Raw genomic sequence first — 22,993 nt, 5'->3', positions numbered from 1 at the left:
AAATTTTTCTTTAAAAACAAGAAAAAAACAAAGAAAACCCCCAAACAAACAAAAATACCAAACAACAAAACAAACAAAAACAAACAAATATGTTTTAGCTAACAGAACATTGTAAAAGATACATTTTAAAGGATCTTTTATATGCAAAAGGATCCTTTACATATAACTATTGGAGATTCTGCTCTCAGAGAAGTTCTGCTTTTTAGCTTGTTGCCATGAATGTGTGCTCAGTTCATGGCATCAGAAGATGCAAGACCCAAAAAACACAGTTAATTGCTGAAGAGAAGGCAGCTGAATCAGTGATCTGCCCCTAAATCAGTCTGCCCTCTTCATCTGAACAGTACCAGTGTCTCTAGTCCTAGTTCATGGATGAGAAATGGAGGAACAAAAGCCAGCTGCTATATTTTGCCTATTAGGCTGGTGTAAAACTGACACCCACAGTCCTGCAGCCTAGAGGTGGTGGTGTACTCCCAGTGAATAAGGATTTTACGTTTTGAGGCAGTTACTTGAAGCATTTGGACCTTAAACATTGTCCTAACTTTTGTTGGTGGTGCTTTCCTTTTTTCCTGCTCCCTCTTTCTCAAAGTAGGTGAGGTAGACCACTATAAATGTTGTTACTGTTTCATGGAAAAGATAGTCCCTCAGGATGGATTCGATTGTCTCATTTAAGGGGCCAACATTCTACTTTCTGTTTCCTGTCCTCTTCTGACACTGGGACACATCAACTGTTAGCAGTACTCAGCTAGCTTTCTCGGTATCATTCGTTATTTTGTATTTCCCTTACATTTGATTTCATTCTTCTTGCAGTTGCTATCCTAAGAGCTGGGTCTGTCATTTCTGCTAGCTGACAGTGAAGTTGGAAGAGACCCTGTGACAAAAAGTCACCTAAAGGGGAAGGGCAGCTGTGCAATATGACAGAAAAGTAAGGAGATCCTAGTGAAAAGGGGACGTGAAGAGGACAGTTGAGGATGCCATGATTCAGCATTTCCTCCTTACAGGCTGTGCTGGCTGGGTTCTTCTCTACAGCTGAAGCTGACCTTGTCTTTCAGGATCTCCAGGGTGTTGGAGGCGGAAAGGCAGTGAAATGGTAGCCTTTTCGCCCTTATGATAAATCCTCTGCAATGGGCAGCCTACTTACAGCAATGAGATTTATTTGCTAGTTGCAAATCGGCATAGCATCAGCAAACACTAAGATTTGTCGAACCCTTTCCTCTCTGGGAATTACTGTGATTACTTTTAAAGCAAACTCAAAAATCTCCATAATCTGTAGCAGAGCCTTTGTGTACTTAGGTAAACAGAAGTTCTAGGACATGCTTTTTTGCTGGCTTCTTATAAGCTGTTCATGTTTGATTGAGTTGTAAGAAATGAGGAGCAGGCATCTCCTGTCAGGAGTCTCAGTGGTGTACTTGGAATTCATCTGAAAACCTTCTCTGCCTTCTGCCCAGAATTTGTGCTTTACTTCATGGGTGATTTTAATTCAAGAATTTTTTAAATTTTGAGAACTTAATCTTGGAACACCTATTAATACTTTCCCATGTAATATTATTGATAAAGTAGCAGCATATTAAACATCTTAAATCCAGGTATTTCAAAGGTAGCCACATAAATCGATACTGAAGTACTTAAACTGTCACTTGTGAACAAATGTTTTGTGTGCATGAGTATTTAATGACTGCTGAAAGTACCTAGCTTTAGTTTTGCTTTGTTTGTGAGGTTTCTTTGGGGGGGTGTGTGTTGTTTTTGTTTTGTTTGAGGTTTTTTAATTATTCTTTTGTCCCCTTGAAAGTTAGGTAGACACACAGAATTGTGCTGCTGATTTATATATTTAAAAACCAGCAAAAGATGACTTCATTGGCTAATTTTGAAATGAGGATAAGAGGACAACTTAAAACTACATAATTACTTCTGACACTAAGGTGATTAAAAACTCATCAAGTCTTTAAGCTTGAGCTATTACATTGCCATCCGGAGCCAAAGATACCTGACTTTAAGCAAGTTCAGAGAAGGTAAGAGACAGGGGGGACACCCTGACTTTCTTACACGTGTTGAATAACTAAATATCGTATGATTGGTCCTACAGGCTGACTGGAAAAGTTCTAATTCATATAAAATGCATAAAACTCTGGAATTAAATCAGTTAACCTAACATTAGCATGTAATTTAGTAACTGATACCTTCAACCACTCATTTGTCACTGCTTGCATTCAAGTTAAGATTCATCTCTTCTGAACATTTATGAGGATTGTGTATGCACATTGGGTAATTGCATGAACAGACTGGAATAAAAGAGGCAACTGATCTGAATGAACAAAGCCATTCTGCTTTGCCCAGGGCTACAGCTTTGACACTAGGTGCCTGTAAACAAGCAGCTCTTAAATGCAGCCAGGTGCCCAGTGTGATTGTCCAGCTCAATGTCTTTGACATTTCAAGCTCTAACTTAACAAATTTTTCATTTTGATAAGTTATGTGAGCTTACAACCTCTGTTTAATTTTGGATATGGTTCTTGTGAACCATATTTATTTTCTTCAATAATACAGAAGTCTGTTTCTTTAGGTAGAACTTCCTGTTTTACTTTATTTTTAGGAAGGAGAAAGGTGAAAGGAAGAAGGCAGGCAAAGCAAAAGGGAATTTTAGTTTTAATTTTCTATAGTGTGCCTATTAAAGCTTTTACCTCCTTAGATAGGTAGGAGATTAGATAGCCCTATGCTCCATGACTATCACCTGTAATTTACTTCAGGACTGACAGGCAGTGACTGACTAATAGGTATAAAATTATACACTCCACATTTGAAAACAGGCATAAGGGAGTAGCAGAAGTTCTTCACTATAAAACACCTTGAGACAATTTAACAAAATCCTCTCTGGACTCATACTCTACGATAATTAGAAACACCATAGCGCAGCAATATGGTGGCAGCACACTGCCAGCCACCAAACATCATGAACTTTCATTGTTCCCGTCAAAGCTGATTAAAAAAAAAAAGACCGCCTTTTAGTTATTGTATTAGTTATTATAGTTGGAAAAGATTTAGCAAGCAGGAAAGAGATGTGAACTCACACTGTAGAAAGGGTGTTGAAATCCAGTTACCCTTCTACCTCGTGTTGTTCGACAGCCTGCTTTTCTCGAGTTAGGAGAAGGGGGTGGGCAGTCCAATTTACTAATTGTTTCAGGTTATTGAACCTGTAACAGATTCTGCTCCTTATCTGACTGTCATGGTGTCCTTTGTTTTAAAGGAAAGCATGAGCTGATTAACCATGTATTTAGTGGGGCATCATCTCTTAGGTGTATTACTTCAGCAGCCTTGTTTCTCAAGAGCATGCATTCCTAAACAATATAAGGAAGATGGCAGGCTTAATCTCTGATGAACTTATGTCCCTGATAAAAAGAGATATGTAAAGAGGATACTATAGGCTGTTTATTCTCTTTTTTTTTTTTTTTTTTTTTAATACTTCCTGAAATAAAATGTTTTAAAACTTTTAGCTGAGGTGGAGCAATCTTGACTACATGAATCCCAGTACAGGAAGGAGGATGGACAAACTCTTACATGCTGCCATGGCAAGCAGGAGAAGCAACAAATGTTTTGATGAAGTCTCTACAAAAACTAGTGAACTGTCTCTTGATGAATCTTTTCATAATTCTGATAAAAGCATAATAAGGCATTGTGCCCCAGATACCTTTGATTAAGAGAGGATACAAGAATGCATTGTTTTCATTTTGCAGCACTATAATAAGTTAATGGTTTAAAATAAATTATAACATGCAATTGCAAAAGATTTTTTTTTTTACTCGTAATTCTCTCACAAATATGTGTAATGCACAGATGACATGGAATTTCTGTCTCTTTCTGATCCTGAGGGAGCTAATATACAATGGTTGCCATGATTTGGGAGCAGACTTATCTTTTCAGAAAATGTGTCTTGTGTTTAAAGAAATCACTGTGGAGTATGTTCAAAAATACAGCTTTCACTCCCAGTGCAAAGAAACACAAGCATTTTAACCTTGGACCAGTTTGGAAGTGTTGACTTAAATAAGAAGGTTATATAAAATGTCTGAATACTACATTTTTCTACAAGGGAAAAAAGATCCTTTGGTATACTTTGCCTTGCAGTCTGTGATACCCAAATTACATAGCAATGAATATGTAAATGCAAAGCTCAAAATAAACAATAGGAAAAAAATTAGTTTTGCCATCGTAATAGGGACAAAAAGCCATCAAATACATAATGTAAACAGCAACACTGCAACTGAATTTCCCACTGCCATAGTTTAAAAAAAATATTTTGAGGTGTTACTGTTGTAATCCATCAGATAATCCAGGCACTATAAGTATTTAGTATCACCAAAATGTCAAACCATTGTTTTCATTCCTGTTTTTAAACAGGAATTGTTTTCATTCCTTTCTGCCTTTAAATTGTATTTATATTCCAGTCTTGAACATTTCCTCTAGGATCGAACTTTACTGTCAAGTTATGCTCAGAAACAATTGTATTACTAATCATGTGTGGAAAAAACAATTTAAAAAAATCTTTTTCATGGTGTTATATCCCATTCTGTACTGACAAAGAATTAAATTATATCAGATATTGTTTTCATTTTTCTTTTATTTCCTTAACTTACATTCAAAATGTTCTTCATTATTCTTTCTCTTTATAACATAATTATCTTCTACAAATTAAATGATACGGTACCAATTATCATCTAGTTGGGTTTATACACTCATGTAGCTTCATCCCATTCCCTTTCAAGTAAATGACAATGCTTTCTTCAACATGAACTTCTCTTTTAGAAATGCCCTCATATTAAGGCTAGAGAATTCTTGAGGCATGCTGAATGCTTTTAGCTACTTTTGGGCATACAAAAAGTGACATTCTTCAGCCCTTTTTCAAGTGCAGACAACAAATTACTGAAATATATCAATTATATATTCTTATGTCTTTTGATATTAAAATCAATTTTAAAATTTCCTATTTTCAGTAGGCAGAGTCCCAAATAACAATTTTTTTAACTTTTATTAGGGCTCCAGTTCTTGGCTGTCCTAAATTGCTTCTTTTAAGAGAAGAGGAACTTTTCCTGGCTTGATGTTTTTGCCTTCTTGCAAATTTTTCTGCAAGATGAATTTTCCCTCCCATGAGGGACCCTCAAAGTATGCACAAATAAATCACACATTTGCAAGTGGTTTTGTGTATTTGTAGCTAAAAGAGCATGTGTATGTATACTATATATCTGTATATACACATTATGCAAAAATTTCCTAAGGTGAACCCACAATTTTAATGACATTTTAAAACACAGATTTTGTATTTTCTTTTTCCTTCATATTCTTTCTACTCCACTGAACGTGCTTTCTGTGATGGCTGTCTTCAAGACAAGTGTAAAATTTTGTTTTCTAACCATTTCTCACATGAGGGCAGACTATATTCATAGGTGACAGGTGGTGCCTTTATCAGAACGAAGATCCTTTGCCTCATTATTTCCTTTTCAAGCTAGTATTCATAGCTGGGGGTGGCTACGTTTTTCACAAAGAGTTCTGGTTATTCTTTTACTTATTACAAAGCAGGAAGGATCTTCTCTGTTATCGGTGTTTGCTCATAACTGCTTGCCTTCCATTGAACCTTCAAGGTTAATTCACTAAATCAAAAGGCAGGTCCTGAAAGTTAGTGTTGATGTATGTCAAAAAACTGGGCTTCGCTGCATTGGGTATTTTTTTTTCCATAGAACAGTTGTGATGTAATTTATTTTCAATATAATGCACCAGACAAGAGTCTTGAGAGGGAGGAAATTATTTTTATGCCAGCTTGTGGGGAAGAGGTTATGATCAAAGAAGACAAAATGCGAGACAGCTGGAGTTTACACTGTGTCCTATTTTAATTAGTACTTCATGACTGGAGTTTAATATTTTGTGTATTGTGGTATTAACTTTCCTTCCTCAGGATAAGCAGGATGAGTAGAAAAATAACATGCCTTCATTACGCGACTTTCAAGATGTCATGGAAAAATATTCCATGATGAAAGTTCTGTGTTCCTGTGTAACACAAGTGTTAATTCTATTAAAGAAACAAGCAAAAGTCAGGACTAAAAATCACTTACAAGATTTTGTGTGTGCTTGTTTTCAGTGCAAGTTCTGTTCTCCCTCAGAAATCTTTCCTAGTGATTTGTCTGGTGTTGTTGTCCTAGGGATAGGACTTAGGAATCTCAGATCATCTCCAGGATATATCGCTTACTTGAAAACATTAATTGCGTTTAAAATCTATCCAAAGTCTCATTTGCCTCCATGGCAGAGAAGCATGGGCCATGTTGTCTGCCCTTAACCAGAGCTGCCAGTTTTGGCTAAATGGCCATTTGCAGGGAGTGGTTAAACAAAACACCTTTTTTTTTCATTTCCTTGCCTAGTCCCTTCCTGCAAAATACCACGGTAATGTTACTTCTTTTTCGGCTTTTTATTGGGCAGCTGGTCAATCCTGAGTTTCTTACTGCTTTTAATTTTTCAGTGCTCACTCTTTCATACTGGTTGACATATAGGCATTTTTCCTCTGTGTCATTTGTATGAAGTGAACATTGTGATCTGCAGCCCAGCTGCTGTGTGTGAGACCCTGAAATGACACATTTCCTGTCTAAGAAACTGACAAGAATAAAAGACTCCTGCAACATTGCAGTGCGAATTTACTCTGATTTACTTGATCACTAGAATGCTTTGAGTGGTTCTGAAACCTTATCACAGCAGCATTCATAGGATCAGACATCCATGGTGTTCTACTGCCTTTCCATTTTATGCATGCTCCATCTGACACTTCTTTTTGTTCTCTTTCCCATTCATGCAGTCACCTAATGCTGGCGACAAGGATGACCAAACACTAACGGTAGGCAGCAATTAGTATGTGTCTGAGCATTTATTTCTCAGGATGATGGTGAGACAAGCCTTACTTTGGTTTGGCACACATCAGCATTTTTGTAAATTGCTGTGATTTCTTTCCCTTCCTATAGTGCTATAGAATTTAAAAAAAAATATTTCCAAAGATATAATGGTGAATTTTTTTTATTTTTTTTTTTGTGTGCAGTTTCTATAATCTTTCGGTTAGTATTTATATGAAACCAAAGATTAATGCATGTACCATGTATTATTGCAAAACCCCCTTTTTCTTCAGGGTTGTTTTTTCCTTATAATTGGATTTTAGGTTCTTATATGTCACCAGTCTGTTAGCTGTGATTATCTTTCTTTATCAAGACAAGCAGCCAGCCATCCAAAAAGCCATCTTACTCTATGGGATGTATTAAATGCATTGATTATTGTACTAGACAATGACATGGGGAAAAGAACCTCATAATATCTTTTAAATTTCTTTAAAACCACATAAAAGATGCTTGTACATTAGCTCCATTGCTGTAGGAGTCTGTGCTGCCTTACCACACTTACAGTCTTGTTTCTGCAATCAGTGCTTAATGGATTGGACCAGTCAGGAGTATATTTCACTCTGAGCTTTAGGATTTTGCCATTAAGAAAAGGTACTCTCTGCCTTTTTTTCCATAGTTTCAATAATATGCATGTTTTCCATGTATTGAGGGAATAAAAATTAAATTATTTTAGGGATTCAACCACAAGGTTCTACAAAGAAGCAAACTATGAATTCTTCCTGATGCAAGTATAAGGTTTTTATTTTCTTAACATTTTAAGGGTTTTCACAGAGAAGGATTCTTTTTTCCCTTGTTCTTTTCCTAAATCACGAGAGACTAATTACTAATATGATGATCCATCCCCTCCAGAGATACATTCTATACCGATGTCAATGTTTAGTACAGTGTATAGTTCAATATAATCTGCTACAGGTGATGGTTGAAAATGCTTCACTGTGTAGTGAGATGTGAGATGATTTAATAGTGTTTTAGACCTGTTTCCACACAAACAGCAAAAAGCCCTAAATTCTTTACCTTATTTTTCTGCCTACACCTAGACCAAGCCACGGCTCCAGCGGGGAGGAAGCTCTGCATCTCTCCACAACAGTCTAATGAGGAACAGCATCTTCCAGCTCATGATACACACACTCGACCCTCTTGCTGAAGGTATTCCTATCAGGTTTTATTTTTTGCTTTCTGTTGCAAAAGCAAACAAATCCTTTCCTTTTCCCTTCTCTCCATTAAACTGTTTTTTGCATTTCTGTTGTTTTCACCATTTTTTTCTGAATGTGTCTGAATTTTTGAGAGCTTTGCACTCTTATGGCATAGTACACATACTCCCACCAAGACTTACAACTTAGGAAACGTGTTCATTGTGGTGCTAACTAAAATGGATCACTTGGTTGATGAGTATCATAGCTACTGTTTCGCTTCATCCCTGGCTTCAACAGCAATTTAAAAGTTAAAAAAATTCTATCCTCTTGTACTTTTGTGAAGGCCTTTTTTGTTTTCTTTCCTGGTTTTGATTTTAGTACCTTAGGAAAAGAAAAGCTGAAATGATGGATAATTTGTCATATGGAATATAGAAAAGAATGAGACTGCTGTTTTGATGAGGTGTGGTTTAACACTGACATTAGGAAAAATGCAACAAACATCCCCCTGTGTTACATGCATATTAACAGTTTGCTTGCTCTAGCCAAATGTGGTATACTTTTTTATTTTTCTTTGAGAAATTAACAGGGAGACCATGATCGGTTTGTCTGAGAAGTTGCTGGGAAAACTGTAATTGCTTTGCAACTGTGGGGTGACAAGAATCTCAGCTTCTGGTAGACTTAAAAAAAAAAATCAAATTCAAGAAAAGTTACTTGTTGAATGTGTGTCTGTAGGACTTCTCTTGCAGGAGTAATAAATGTCTTAAGAAATAGCATTGGGGAACCAATTATGAGGGACTAAAAAGACCTTTATTGTGAGGGACTAATGAGAAATTACTGACAGTGAGCCCTTCTGAACTTCAGTGATCAAAAAGTATTAGCACTTCCTTGCATTTAAGTTCCTGTATGTTTCTTATTGCAAAATTGCATACAGCTTTTTAAATTGCTCTGTATCTCTTGGACAAGACAAACTTACTTTTCCACTTCTGTCTTCCAAAGCTGAAGTTGATACTCACTTTGTCAACACAACAGCAATTTTAGCCCTTGCAGACTCCACACTATTATTTCTACTCTGATCACGATTCACATTGCCTCTGTCTTTGGTTAATGCTGCACTATTCACTGCCAAAGTCTGTTGCCTGTTAGAGTGCAATCATCAGCAGACTATGCCCAATCTATTCCCATTCATTGCTGAAAGAGGACATAAGACATTTACTGCAGTTATATGTTTGGCTTCCTGAAAATGAGACAGACTGTGAAAGCGGGGCCTTGCGATCATTCTGGCTTTTTGGGTTTTAAGCAGGAGGTGTCAGAAAAGTTATCATAGGGATAACTGATGATGTCGCTTTTTGATCCTTTGATGTTGGCTCTTCCTATCATTGTGAAGCAGAATTCACCAAGCGTTGCGTTGTTCACCCACTAATAGGGAACTTGTGATAGGAGTAGACCATCCTGAGACAGGTTAGTTTTACCCTACTGGTGATGTGTTGTTGCAATAGTAATCCCGCTCATTCCTGCTCAGTATGAGAGGAACTGCAGGTCCAGACCCCTGGTGCGTGCGCTTGGCTGAGGAGCCACTGGCGCAAGGCTACCATCTGTGGGCTTATGACTGAACGCCTCTAAGAACCCGCCTAGACACTTGTTGTGCTATTGCATCATTGATCGCTTGTGACTGACCCAGGAGATGACAGTCTTGTTCATAATGCATGGGTGAAGGTCTTCCCAAATCTTCGTTAGCGAAGACAGGCCTTCCTCACAGGAGAAGGAAAACTCCTACCTTCACACCCGGGCTGATGGAGCTCGTCTGGCCTTGTATGGTCTTCCATCAAAGAGAAGGTCACTCTTACAAAACCTACGACCTGAGGACTTTGCTGTCACCGTCCTAGCTCGCTAGGCTGTGGCAGTTAAACCTCAGGTGTAAAGGGTGGGGCCAGGTCTGCACAAGCTGCGCCTCACCTAAAAAATCCACTGTGCAGGCTGGAAGGGCTCACTCTCACTCTCACTTGTCTGTATGGACGGGCGAGGGTCTAAACGGCAGGCGACAAGGTGCATGGGACACTGCAGATCCAACCTTGTGGGCAGAACAGGGCATTGGTCGCTCAAGATTGCCCCAGGAGATGACAGTCCTGGTCGGACACTTCCTGATTGCCTAAAGCACCCTTTTTTCCAATCAGATTTTCCTATCCCACATGCCCTTGGTCATTGTGCTTGCAGTAAGCATGGTTAAAGCCCTTCCCAAATCTTTGCTTGCGAAGCCAAGCCATCATCATCATCACATTTGGCTTCCTTCTCTAGAGTAGGTGAGCAGACTTTCTAACTGCTGTACCCAGTAAACTTCGTCCTCATCTGTCTGGTGGCCAAGCATTTCACTTCCAATCTTAATTTTTCACTTTTTAATGGAAAATTGTAATTTTTCATTACAATCCTTTGCAGTCCTGTTTTCCCTTAGAGCAAGTTCCTTTGCTGCGAATGCCTCTGTGATGTCTAGATTTTGCTAACGCAAACAAAAATAACAATCATCCAAAGCAGTAAATAGGCTTGGTCAAAATAAGAGAGAACAGAAACAGGTTGGGAAGAGCTCATTAGCAGGGACGGGACTGTTTTGCCACATTGAAGACCACATGAAAGCTGAAAATGTTGATTGGGGTTCAATTTGGACTTAAGAAAAATTCAGAAATAGGATAGGTCTCAGGTATTTTTCCACTGTTCAAGCTTACTTCACTTCTTACCTAAACATAACTTGTTCAGCATTCAGATCTTTTCTCACTACTTTTCACCTGTAGCAAGCTTGCACCATGTTCTGTGATTCATAGGCTTTCCCCTTCACAACAGCACAGGAAGAAAGGGTTTTGAAATCTGAAATCCATCTCAGGAGACACAGAAGCCCAGCACTTTTGAAAACTAGGTATTATAATTAAGTTTACCAGGTAACTCAGTGGTGTTCATTATTTTTTACTTGATTCATTATTGTTCATTATTATTGACTTGAGTCAATATGTATTGATAGAGATGGTTGTAATGGATAAATCTTACTTAAATTACTCCACAGTAAAATTTTCTTCAGGATTTCTTTGCTCATAGTACTTTGCTGTTTGTTTGTTTTTTTTCTCTCCAAACTCATATAGTTGCCTGGAATTAATACTCTTCAAAAACTGGAAGATAAAAGTCTTGCGGTCTTTAAATAAGGTGCAAAGCAGTAACAACCTATATGTTTCATTAAAACTGACACACTGAGTTAAAAAAGGGAAAAAAATGAATCTACTTACATTTGCAGTAAATACTGTATTTTAATGCACAACTTTTCATGAAGAAATGGCTAAGAGACACAGGAAAATACCCTATGTATCTGCAGACATCGAAGTTAGCGTTAATGTAAAAGGACCTAATACTTCAAATTTCCACCAACTTCATAAAATTCATATTCTAATTAATGAGAGCATGAAAGTGCCAATATGGGAGTGCATTCAATATATATTTTTCTATGTGGAACTCCGGTTTTATTTTTTTTACAGATATGCCCATATATGTAGGAGAAATGTGAAAAAAAAATAATCCGCCCACTTTTCTGTCGCGTATTATGGTCATTAACCTTTTTAGGACCACCTGCTCATTTGTAGGCAGATTTGCCTTTCTTTTGAACTGCAGGCAGTTTGGAAAGCAGACACAGGGAGTATTGAAAATCTGTACTGAATTCACTGAATTCACTCATTTTTTGCTGATATTTTGAGCTTTTAAGTGTCTGCATTCATTATTCTGTATTAAGATAATTCTGCAAACCTCCATAAAAGAAAATTTATTTTAGTTTGATGTAAATACTGTGGCTGGCCAAGGTAGGTAATACTGGTTAACAAATTTAGGTGGCAGGGTACTTGAATGTTACTGTCAATTAAAAAATATGGTTGATAATAGATATGGGTATCTGCTATAGAATATTCATTATCCGTGTGGCTCTGTATAAATTTTATCTACTAAATTCTCACCATTTTTTGTGTTTTAATCTTCCTGCATACATTTAACATCAAATAATAATCTGGTGCATCATGTTTACTTTGACACACCTTTACCATGCCTGCTAAATAATTTCTAAGCTGATAGGATTTCACTGTTAAGACTTAAAAGAAGGGGTTGAAGAGGTTAAGAGTATATGAGAATATTACAAAGTACCATTCTCAAAGGAAAAAATTTTGAAAGGTGTATATCAAAGCTGACGCATACATAGGTATTCTGGTACACATTGCACTTTGGTGTACTTCTTGTCCTCCTCCTCCCGTTTCCTCTTTCCCCATTTTGCTACTATTTACTCCCTTTGCCTTACCTCATGCTGCATCTCACTTACCTGCACCCAGATTCTTCCAGCTTCTTCCCTTAAGATGGCTTCCTTAGAGCTTGCTCTCCTTCTGGGCTGCTGGGTCCATCAGTCAAAGCACTTGCCAAGCAAATGCCAGCAGCCCTGCAGCTGACACAGCCAACCAAACTGGTTTTTCAGTCTTTGGAAAAGCACTTGTAAAGTCTGGGAGCTCTGTGCTTGTCTCTTCATGGCTTCCAGATCAAATATTGCCATTAGAAGTAAAATTACTAGCTGTTGCACTGCTACTGGAAGATTCAGCTTTTCTTTTTATGTCAGGAATAAGGTTCACAGATACGTTCATAGAATTATAGTGTTATAGAATGATTTGGTTGGAAAAAACCTTAAAGATCATCTCGTCAAAACCCAGCTGTGGGCAGAGACACCTTTCACTAGACCAGGTTGCTCAAAGCCCCATCCAACTTGGCCTTGATCACTTCCAGGGGTTCTCTTGAATGTTTTCAAGGAATTATTCCCTTGAATAATTGCAAGAAAAATATGGGGCATGTAAAGGCACACTTCTCTGTCGATCAGAGTTCTGTGAGCTTTGAAAGACTGACAGAAAAGAAGTCCCATCTAAGTCCTCTTGATAGCATAAGCAGTGTAGACTGCATGAACAGGCTGTGTGACCATTAAAGGTCACCTATAGAACAGTATTGTTACATTAACATGCAGTGTACTCATAGAAAACTAGTTCATCATATTTACTCCTGAATAATTCATTTGTGAAGTCAGAACCAATCTCTACTTTATTTGAAAGCCTCTTAAAAATACACTTGATTGAAAGTAGGAAAATATGAAAAATTACCTTGAGAAGTTTTGACTTTACACAAAATGTAGATAAACAGAGTGATCCTGAGACATGATTCCACACTCATGGACCTGTCCTTCCTTTTCTCTCTCCACACAGTGTTTTTGCCATGGCTTGTACCTGTCTTGTGAAAGCCATCTTGAAACTCTAGAATCAGTAGGCTTGCAAAGTGTTCAGCCCGTGTCTGATAGTACTGTTGAGATCAGTACTGCTGCCAGATGTTTGGCACTCTGCATTAAGGCAGGAGTGCAGCCATGCAGTGGATTTAGCAGTCTAGACAAGGAAGGCTTCCCTTTTTCAAAATCTTGGTCTTAACAAAAGCTTCCAAGAAGACAAGGTTCGGAGAATGTGCCAAGTATTAGTTAGTGGACATGAACTTTAAATTACAGTTGAAACCTCATAGTTTGTTAAAATTACAAATATCTGTATGACATTAGATTTTTGTTTGCTTTTGTCTTATTACAGAAGTAATGACCTTGCTACAGATCATTTCCTGAGGATTAAGATTAATGACTGCTGTCCATAAGACTGTCATCAACTCCCAGCTAGTCATTAATCCCCAGGAAATCCTGTGACATACTTGCTTCTGCTTAAGTGCTTGTCTGGCAATCCTTTATTCACCAAGTAGTGAGCTGGACTGTCCATAACAGCATTACCCATATGAATAGGGGCAGCATCATCAGACCTTCTGTGTTGGTTAGGCCCCAGTCCAAAATCCAAGCAAATTGCACAAAAAAACATAACAATCATTGATCATTTGTAGCTTTTTTATTTCTTAGTCCTGTAACTCATATGCTTTTGTCCTCGTTTTGAAACAAACACTTATGGGTCATGAAAGTGTAGGTTTTACAAGGAAGAGGGCTGTTGTTTTACAATGGAAGCAGGTGAAAGAAAAATACAGGAAGTTTTGCATGGAAGTGTCTGCCATGAATAGTTACCTTACCTTCTTCCCTACAAGCTGTAGGCTACATTAGGGAGTGATTCCTTCAGGATTGTGGAGGGAGGTTTTCCTCTTTGGAGGCTCCTATGGATATTCTGTTGAAAAGGGAAGCTGAGGATTCAGAGCACCAGTGCAGCCTGAGGCTAACTTGGTTTGCTTGCACAGCTTTAGCACGGTACAGGAAGAATGAGATCTTTTCCTTATCATGCTACTCCTTTTCTGTCTGCTGGTAGGTAGGGTACCACAAGCCAACAGAGCATCTTCCACAAGGAAGGGTTTAGCTAGATGCTGACTCCCTTGCTCCTGTTGACAAGGATATAACTCATATGCAGATGGAATCTTCTTGCTCTTGTGTGACAAGGATATAACTCATATGCAAATGGAATCGTCTGCATGAAAATGAGTATGATATAAACCTCTGTCATGCCTCAGTTCCTGGTCAGAAGTAGATATATTTGGCAACTCTCTCCTATTCCCACCTCTAGTCCTATTTCCAAGGCGGAAAACTATAGGATGTACTTCTGCAGAAAAGTTTTTGTTTATCTTATACACTTACCTGTTTGTTAAACATAAATATGGTGCTTGTCATTGGTGACAGAAGTAACTTTCTGTTGCATAAAGATGTCTATTTTGTCCTCTCACTGAATGCAGAAAACTATGGTACTGCCACTGTCTGCTCTGAAAATGAAAACCAGAAACCTACATTCATGCTTCTCAGGAAAATAAAGAATTATGTGATCCTCAAAGTTTTTTTACATAGTACTGAAATATGTACTCCCTAGATCCTGTTGTGTTCCTAGATACGTAAGAATTTCCCAGCTTTTCTGTACATCTCAAATTACTTGTCTTAATTTGATGCTGCTACTTGTATTCTTTTCTGAGGTTTCCTGAAAATGTTAGCTTACCCCAAAGATAGCTGACAGAGGTTGAGTAACCTATGCCTGCCTAGTCACTCCATCAGACTGTGGTCTCATGTTGCAAAATGCTTGTGCTCTTGTTCTTCCCCTGGCTTAACTAAGCTGTGTCGTCATATCTGTGCTCACTCACATTGGGAACCCTTTTTGGGTGAAGCTGTTTATTTGTTATATGCTTGGAGAGGTAAGGCCAGGCAGCTCACCTTACACTGACTCTTGGGTAATGCTCACCTACTGAGCATTTCTGAGGCAACCAGAGCACTTCTATTTTTCTCAGTTCCAGTGAGTGGATGCTTGCAGGACTCCTACCACCATGCCAGAGATGAAAGAAATAATTCTTCAGTAGCTTATCAGCATAACAGCATTTTATCTAACATGAAGAAATATGCAAATCTAGACAAAATTAATAATTATGTGTGCTATATGCAAATCTAGAAAAAATTATGTGTGCTACCAACTATCTTTGCTTTAGATCCTTCATCATTCTTGAGTGTACTTAGGCATACCCTTGGGTTGCGAAGATGTTCAGCATCCTTCTGCTTGCACACTTGTTCTTACCCAGCTTGTAACAGTTCTTGCTTCCTCTGCTAGTGCATCAGGGAAAAATAGCCCTCTGTGCAGGGCACTCCGAGCATTTTGGCTTTCTCCTCTGCTGAAGGCTGAAATGTTTACAAGACGCTTCAGCCAGAGAAGATGGGGGCTCCCTGCCAGACTCACATACAAATTAATAGCTGTTAGTTGTAATCTAGCATCTTCTGTTTATCTCCATCCCATGGTATCTCATGGAATATAGAAGATAGGAAACCAATAAAAAGGGCAATTAGGCTTACCTTCAAAATGGAGTGTTATGTCTTACAAAAGCAGATACTCATACCTTCTTCATGCAGCTAGCTTTACAGAATTTTTGTTTGTTTGATTGTTGTGACCAGTTGAATTGCAGAATTCAGCTAGTCCAACGCCCTGCTCAGGAAGGATCAGCTGGAGAGGCTGCCTAGGACAGTGTCCAGTCATGTTTTGAATACTTCCATAAATTGAGACTCCATAGACTTTCTGGGAGACCAGAAAGACACACAGTGTGTGACCATCATCACTGTAAGAGGTGTTTTCTTATGTCCAGATGGAATTTTCTGCGTTTTACTTTGTGCCCATTGACTCTCCTGCTGTCAATGGGTACTTCTGAAGAGTCTTATTCCTTCTTTTTTCTCTCTTGTCGCGTATTTATACATGTGAAGATCTCCCTGCACCTTCTTTCCTCCAGACTGAACAGGCCCAGCTCTCTCAGCGTCTCCTCACATGAGAGATGCTCCAGTCCCTCCATGATTTTTGTAGCCCAGTGCTGGACTTGCCCCAGTATGTCCGTGACTCTCCTGTACTGGTGAGTGCAGGACTGGACCCAGCACCCAGCTGTGTCTCACCAGCATGGGATGGAGAGAACGTATCACGACCCTTGACATGTTTGCAGTGCTTTCCCTAATGGAGCCAAGGATACTGTTGACTGTCTTTGCTACAAAGACACACTGCTAGCTCAGCTTTCAGTTTCATGGTTCTTCGCACAGTCATTAGGAAGAAGAAAGTTTTTTCCTGGGGAACATTTTCAGGCAGCTGAGATTGGTGAAGTGAGATACATCACTCTCCAGTGAGGGCTCCTTTCCTCTTTGGTTGAGATGAGTATTTTTAGTGATATTTCCAACATCAAACTGAATTCAGGAACTGTAGGTAGAACACCCCACACTGCCAGAGTGAGCAGCAGCTAAGTAGAGTAGAAAATGTGGGTTATGGGCAGATAAGGGCAGATTTATTTAAATAGGCAGAAATGGTATTTCAGATAGCCCTGTTAATTTCTGTCAGGAAGTAGAGAGAGAGAAAAATTAAGTATCTGTTTCCCCTTGAATCACTTAAGCTTTCAAAGCCAGAATTGGTTACTGCCTGAGTTTGCAAACTTCCATGTAGCACATATAAGATATGACCCTATAACAGCTGTGGAACATGAGCTGTCTAAAAGATGTGTGCTTCTGGCAAAGAGAAAATGGTATCTTAGACTACTGAAGGTGATTTTATTATAGAGTTTTGGTTCATCTGATTTATTTGAATGCCAGTCATAACTGTATATCTATAACCTAAGAAGAAGCCTTTCAAAGTCTGAAGTATTTTACTGAATGGGTTTATTTAGCATACATGTGGGGACAACTTCATCCCTGTCATATTTTGGAGATGTTGGTCTTTCTATTTCTATAGACAGCGGCTGCACTCCCGTGACTGTAGGCTTAGCAGACTTGCAATTTTTGTTCGATCCACACAATATGCTTACAATTAGTGACAGGTATGAATTGGTATGTTTTTGTTATCCATAACTTGGGGTGCAAAGATACCCTTACAAATTTCTCAGAATGGGCAGTTCAATGTCAAAATGTAGTATTTTGTTGTGATGCTCTCAAACTCTGCATCAATAAATGTCACGTCTTCTTAATTTCAGACGTGTTCCAATGGTTCCAAAATACAGACAGAAGGCAGCACTCATTGCTAGCTTCACTGGTAGAATTACTAGCTACTCAAAAAGGTCTCCCTTTAAAAACTGTAATGCTCTTTGTAGGTAGCATATTTTAAATAAGTTTTCTGATACATTTTTTAAATTTATTTTTGAAAATATGAAATTTAATCCTTGTGTTTGTTTTGTGGTAAATGTTAGGTTTTACAACAATTTATTTCTGCATGCCATATTTCATTCTTTTAACTAGAATCTAGTCAAGCTGCTCACTGCAGGCAAAATTCTTGTTTCTCATCTCCATGGTATTTTCCAGTGATGCCCTGTTCTTCAGACAGCATATTCTTCTTGGATTCCCTACAAAGTGTACAACCAAGACATGAATATTTAAATACAAGCATGATCCCAGAGCAGGGTACATCTGTCATGACTATGCATTTCCATGCTTAATGGCTTCAGCTTCATTTTAAGTTTCTTCCTAACTCTGAATTTCCCTGTTAGAAATATGAAGACCATGAATAATTTGTAAACCTGTGCAGATCAGGGAATAGTAGTAGATATGAGGGACTTCCTACTGAAACTGAAAGTAGAAGATTTCCTTTAGAACAGTTTGCATATGGTAGATGACTTTATCCTTCACACATTAGTTAGCTGGATAGAGAGGAATGCATGCTGCCCTTGCGTTATGCTTCTTGGACATGCTGAAAAACAGATCAACTGAAATTTATTGCAGTTGGAGTTGTATGTGTCCAGTACCCCGCAGTGCCTGGACCCAGAGACACTAATGTAAAATCCTGATCTCATCAGAATCAGGGGTAAAGCTCCCAGTATCACCAGTAGGATGAGGTTTGCCCTTCTGTATCTTGGAATTCCCATTTTCACGAATACTTGAAAATTCTATGAAGATAATGCCATCTTCAGAGCCAGTGAGAATTGTGTTTAATCAGGCAGGATCTGTTCTGTTACAAATCAGTTGTCTTTTGGTGTCATTACATTTTAGAGAATGTATGGCACTCGTCTTCAAGATCTTGGTAGCTGTTGGCACAAGAGTAATTTACATGTGAAAGATGATGGAAAGATCAACAAATCCCTCAGGAGCAAATAACTTAATGCTTTACTTAAATTAAAAAACAAACAAACAAAACAAAAACCAAAACAAAACATGCAAAAAAAGCAAACCAAACCAAAAAGAAATTAAAAAAGAAAATCCCTCACCTAAAAGTATCAAAGCAGAGTCTGACACATAATAGTAATTTAAATTACTTTCTTCTCATATGTGTATTAAAAACATGCCATTGATCACCTCCTTAAAATATTTGATCTTTAGCCCTATGACTTAAAACCCTATAGATACTCTGACAAATTTCCTTTTGTCACCACACAAAGATTTGCTAGACAGTATGGACTGTAAGAACAGTGGGATTTTGGTCTTCATTTTAATACTGCATTAAGAGCAAAGTAATAGGCAGATCTCTATTTTGGGTGTTATGACTGTCCTGAGCTGCCCAGAACTCTACTGATATGATTGCGTAAATTTTTAATTATATTTCTATTCACACTCCAATTTGATAAAATTGCAGTAAACTAATTAGAATAAAAGCAGATGACTTTAATAAGATTATTATCAGGACAAAAACACCTACAATAAGAAACAGAGTAAGGACACATGAGGAGAGAGAACAGGAATAGAAGATTTGAGATTTAAAGACAAGATGAAAGGTAACCACATGTGTTTTTAGAGCTCAGATGCACAAAGTATTACATAATTTAGTTACTCCCAGTGTACTGCCTACTGGTCAAGTACCTGAAAGTCTTCATTCATATGGTTTTCTTTATTTGCTTAGGACAGTTAATAAAGCAGCACTGGTAGCAGCATAATCCAAGAAGATGTAATTCTAAAATGCATGCAACTGTTACTTTTTACTATGTTACTCAGATCCGAAAGAAGCTGCTTTGTATTTTCCACTGCACCAGCTCAGGGACAAAGCCTCTATTCTGCAAGAACTGTAAAAATGTGTCTACAACATTCAATTATAAACTGCATAGAAGAAAAAGTCTTTTGCTTTTGAAAACAGCATTTCTTTTCTCTCCTCTTCCTTCCGCAGTCATAATACATACGAAGTCCAACAGCAGTCCCAGTCTATCTCAAATAGGGTCTAAGTACTCTATGAGAAGGTTAAGAAGTTTATGGAGTTCATAAAAGGTAGCAATCAAAATTAAGATGAGGTTCTCCATGAAAAAATTAATTCAAGAGAAAATCCTTTCTTTTTAAAATTCACAATGCCTGATACTCTTCAGTTTGTGGGATTATTTGTGTTTTGCCTCAAATAGTCTTATATTCAAAGCCATTATTATAGAATCAACTATGTTGAAAAGACTTTTAAGATCATCAAGTCCAACTGCTACCGCAGCACTGCCAAGTCCACCACTAAACCATGTCACTAAGGACCTCATCTACATGGTTTTTGTGGGCATTTCTGGGGATGGTGTTTCCACCACTTCCCTGGACATTCTGTTCCAATGCTTGATCACTCTTTCAGTGAAGATATTTTTCCTAATTTACAATCTAAACCTCCTCTGGTGCAGCTTGAGGCCGTCACCTCTTGTCCTATCTCTTGTTACTTGGGAGAAGAGACCAGCCACTTCCTCCATACATCCTCCTTTCAGGTAGTTATAGAGAACAATAGAGTTCCTCCTTAAGCATTACTTCTCCACACTACACAACCCCAGTTCCCTCTTTTATTAGAGATCTGCTAGAGGTTAGGACTCTCATTTTATACCTGTAATGTTAATCTCTACTACATCTTTCAGAAGCTTTTAGCACTGAGAATTCTTTGTTCCTAATCTAACATCACTGATGAAACCAAATCAAGCTTTGATTCCAATTTAGATTAGGTAGCCACTACAATTTATCTAGGAAGAGTTTTGATGTGGCTTCTTGTTTTATTTATGGATGAGTCTCTGATCATCTGATTGAATTTTCTCAAGACCTTGACAGCTAGAGGAAACAGTAAAGATTAGGGAAAGACAAGCTAGTCCTTCTTGATGTTATAATATGAATTCCTCTATGTTCTTTGGAGTAACTCCTCAGCCTTCTTTTAAAAAAAAATGCAATTAAGAAAAAGGAGATTCTTTTAAGTCTGTTGACAATAGAAAGTACAAATCAGAGGTCATGTCAAAGAGATTCAAAGGGGAAGAGTGGATTACCAAATTAATGTCCTTGATTATCAGGAACTTGCTGACTTTCAGAATTATGTATGCAGCCTCTTACACAAAAAATCACTTCTGTTTCCAATAGTTTGTTAGGCTTCCTGTCTACAGTCTTTCTGATAATTATTTGCTGGGTTTTAAGTTGCAGTTCTTGGCTGCATACTCATACTCAATTTCATTATCAGTTTTGAGGCTTTACTCTCTCATTTCACTTCTCCCTTATATCTTACATATTTAAACTTTTGTTAGGTTCAATTTATGGGTATGAAAACTCAGGAAAAATATACACTTTCCGTCTGCTTGCTCCAGAATGCCTCATAAGTCCTTTTAAGCTGAGCTCCCACTGGTGCTTATACAGAATTATGCCTTACACCTTCATGATTGTGGAAGTCAAACACTAGGAAGGTCAAGTAAATACAATGGTGGATTCGCACTGAAAGTTCAAGGATTGTCTTCAGTAATTTCTTTTTAGCAATTTTGTTTTGAATAAAAGATCTGTCAAATTTGAAGCTGTTTAATTACCGTGGAGAATTTTTTGTGACATGAATTGTCATACAAATATGGTTTTTATGCAAAGCGAAAATGTTACGCTTATCAAAAAAAACCATAATGCATTTGTTTTGAGAATGTGAGTATGCATTCTTCATGAAGGGGTACATATGTCTAGCAATGCAAGTTACTATCTAAAACAGCTGTCTTATTTCGAGAAACTCTGAGCAAGGGTTATTTCCAAAACAGAAATACTGGCATGCTCTCCTATGGCAGCACTTTTTTAACTGCTTAAAAAGCAGAAATGTTTCATCACAGACTGTACCTACAATACTTAGTGAGTGAATGTTGAAAATACACTGAGTAATTGGGTATATTGTTTCACAGAATGGTAGAATCACAGAATAATTTGGTTTGGAAGAGACCTTTAAAGGCTGTCTAGTCCAACCCATCCTGCAATGAGCAGGGACATCTTCAGTTAGATCAGGTCGCTCCAAGACCCATCCAGCCTGAATATTTCCAGGGATGGGGCGTCTACCACCTCTGGGCAACCTATTCCAGTGTCTTACCACCCTCACAGTGAAAAATTTCTTCTTTACATCTACTCTAAATCTAGCCTCTTTTATTTTAAAACAATTACTCCTTGTCCTATTACACTAGGTTCCACTAAAAATTTTGTTCTCATCTTTTTTCTATTCTCCTTCTAAGTACTGAAAGACTTAAATGAGGCATTCCCAGAGCCTTCTCTTCTCCAGGCTAAATAATCCAATTTTCTCAGCCTTTTCTTATATGAGAGGTGTTCTATTCCCCTGATCATTTCTGTGGCCCTCCTAGGGACCCTCTCCAGCAGGTCTTTCCTGTACTGAGGACTCCAGAGCTGGACACTGTACTCCTTGTGGAGTCTTGCCAGAGCAGAGCTGGTGGGCAGAATCACCTCCCTGCACTGCTGGTTACAATTCTTTTGATGCAGCCCAAGGTACAGTTGGCTTTCTGGGCTGTGAGCACACACTGCTGGCTCATGTTCAGTTTCTCATCCACAGGTACCCACAAGTCCCTCTCTGCAGCACTGCTCTCAATCCTTTCATCCCCCAGCCTATATTGACAGGTTACCTCTGACCCAGGTGCAGGACCTTGCACTTGGCCTTGTTGAACCTCATGCGGTTCCCATGGGCGCACTTGAGCTTGTCCAGGTTCCTCTGGATAGCATTCATCTCTTGGGTGTGTCAACAGTACCACTCAGCTTCAGGTCATCTGCAGACTTGCTGATGACACACTCCATCTCAGTGTCTGTGTCATTTATGATGATATTAAACAGTACTGGTCCCATTATGGACCCTGGAGGACAGTGATCACTTGTCACTGATCTCCATCCAGACATTGACCCACTGACCACAAAATCTCTTGAATGTGACCATCTAACCAAACAGTCTATCTGTCAAATTCACGTCTCCAATTTAGAGAGAAGGGTGTTGTTGGAGACACACAGAGGCATCACAGAAGTCCAGACAGATGGCAGCTGTAGCTCTTCCTTTGTCCGCTGATGTAGTCACTTCATCAAAGAAGGCCCACTAGGTTGGTCAGACAAGACTTGCTGCTGGCAAAACCATGTTTCAAATGTAGTTATGTGATTTGAAATTAAAAATAATGTAGCACTTTTAACTAACATTATTCTTGTTTACTTTGACATGGTGTGGTACCTACATACACAGGAGAGAACAGTAGGTAATAAGGCAAACGTAATCCTTCAGGAGTGTCAGACAG

General features: G+C 38.4%; 1 protein-coding gene across 5 annotated transcripts in view; it reads left to right on the top strand.

Annotated features, from left to right (window-relative positions):
- The window catches only part of SLC24A2 (solute carrier family 24 member 2), a 113,838-nt gene that overhangs the window by 54,045 nt on the left and 36,800 nt on the right, over window positions 1-22,993 (top strand). For 3 of the 5 annotated variants that reach the window (XM_062632124.1, XM_062632121.1, XM_062632122.1), the window contains exons 3-4: window positions 6,821-6,859; window positions 7,949-8,057. In XM_062632124.1, the coding sequence (XP_062488108.1) occupies window positions 6,821-6,859; window positions 7,949-8,057 (148 nt within the window). The remainder of the gene's footprint in view (window positions 1-6,820; window positions 6,860-7,948; window positions 8,058-22,993) is intronic. The other 2 variants (XM_062632125.1, XM_062632123.1) reach the window with 1 other exon arrangement.

The sequence above is a fragment of the Pezoporus occidentalis genome, unplaced genomic scaffold (assembly GCF_034315485.1).
Source record: "Pezoporus occidentalis ecotype Australia unplaced genomic scaffold, CSIRO_AGI_Poc_V1 ctg384, whole genome shotgun sequence".
NCBI lineage: Eukaryota > Metazoa > Chordata > Aves > Psittaciformes > Psittacidae > Pezoporus > Pezoporus occidentalis.
Note: the sequence above shows the minus strand (reverse complement) of the source record. Positions and strands in the feature narration are given on the sequence as shown.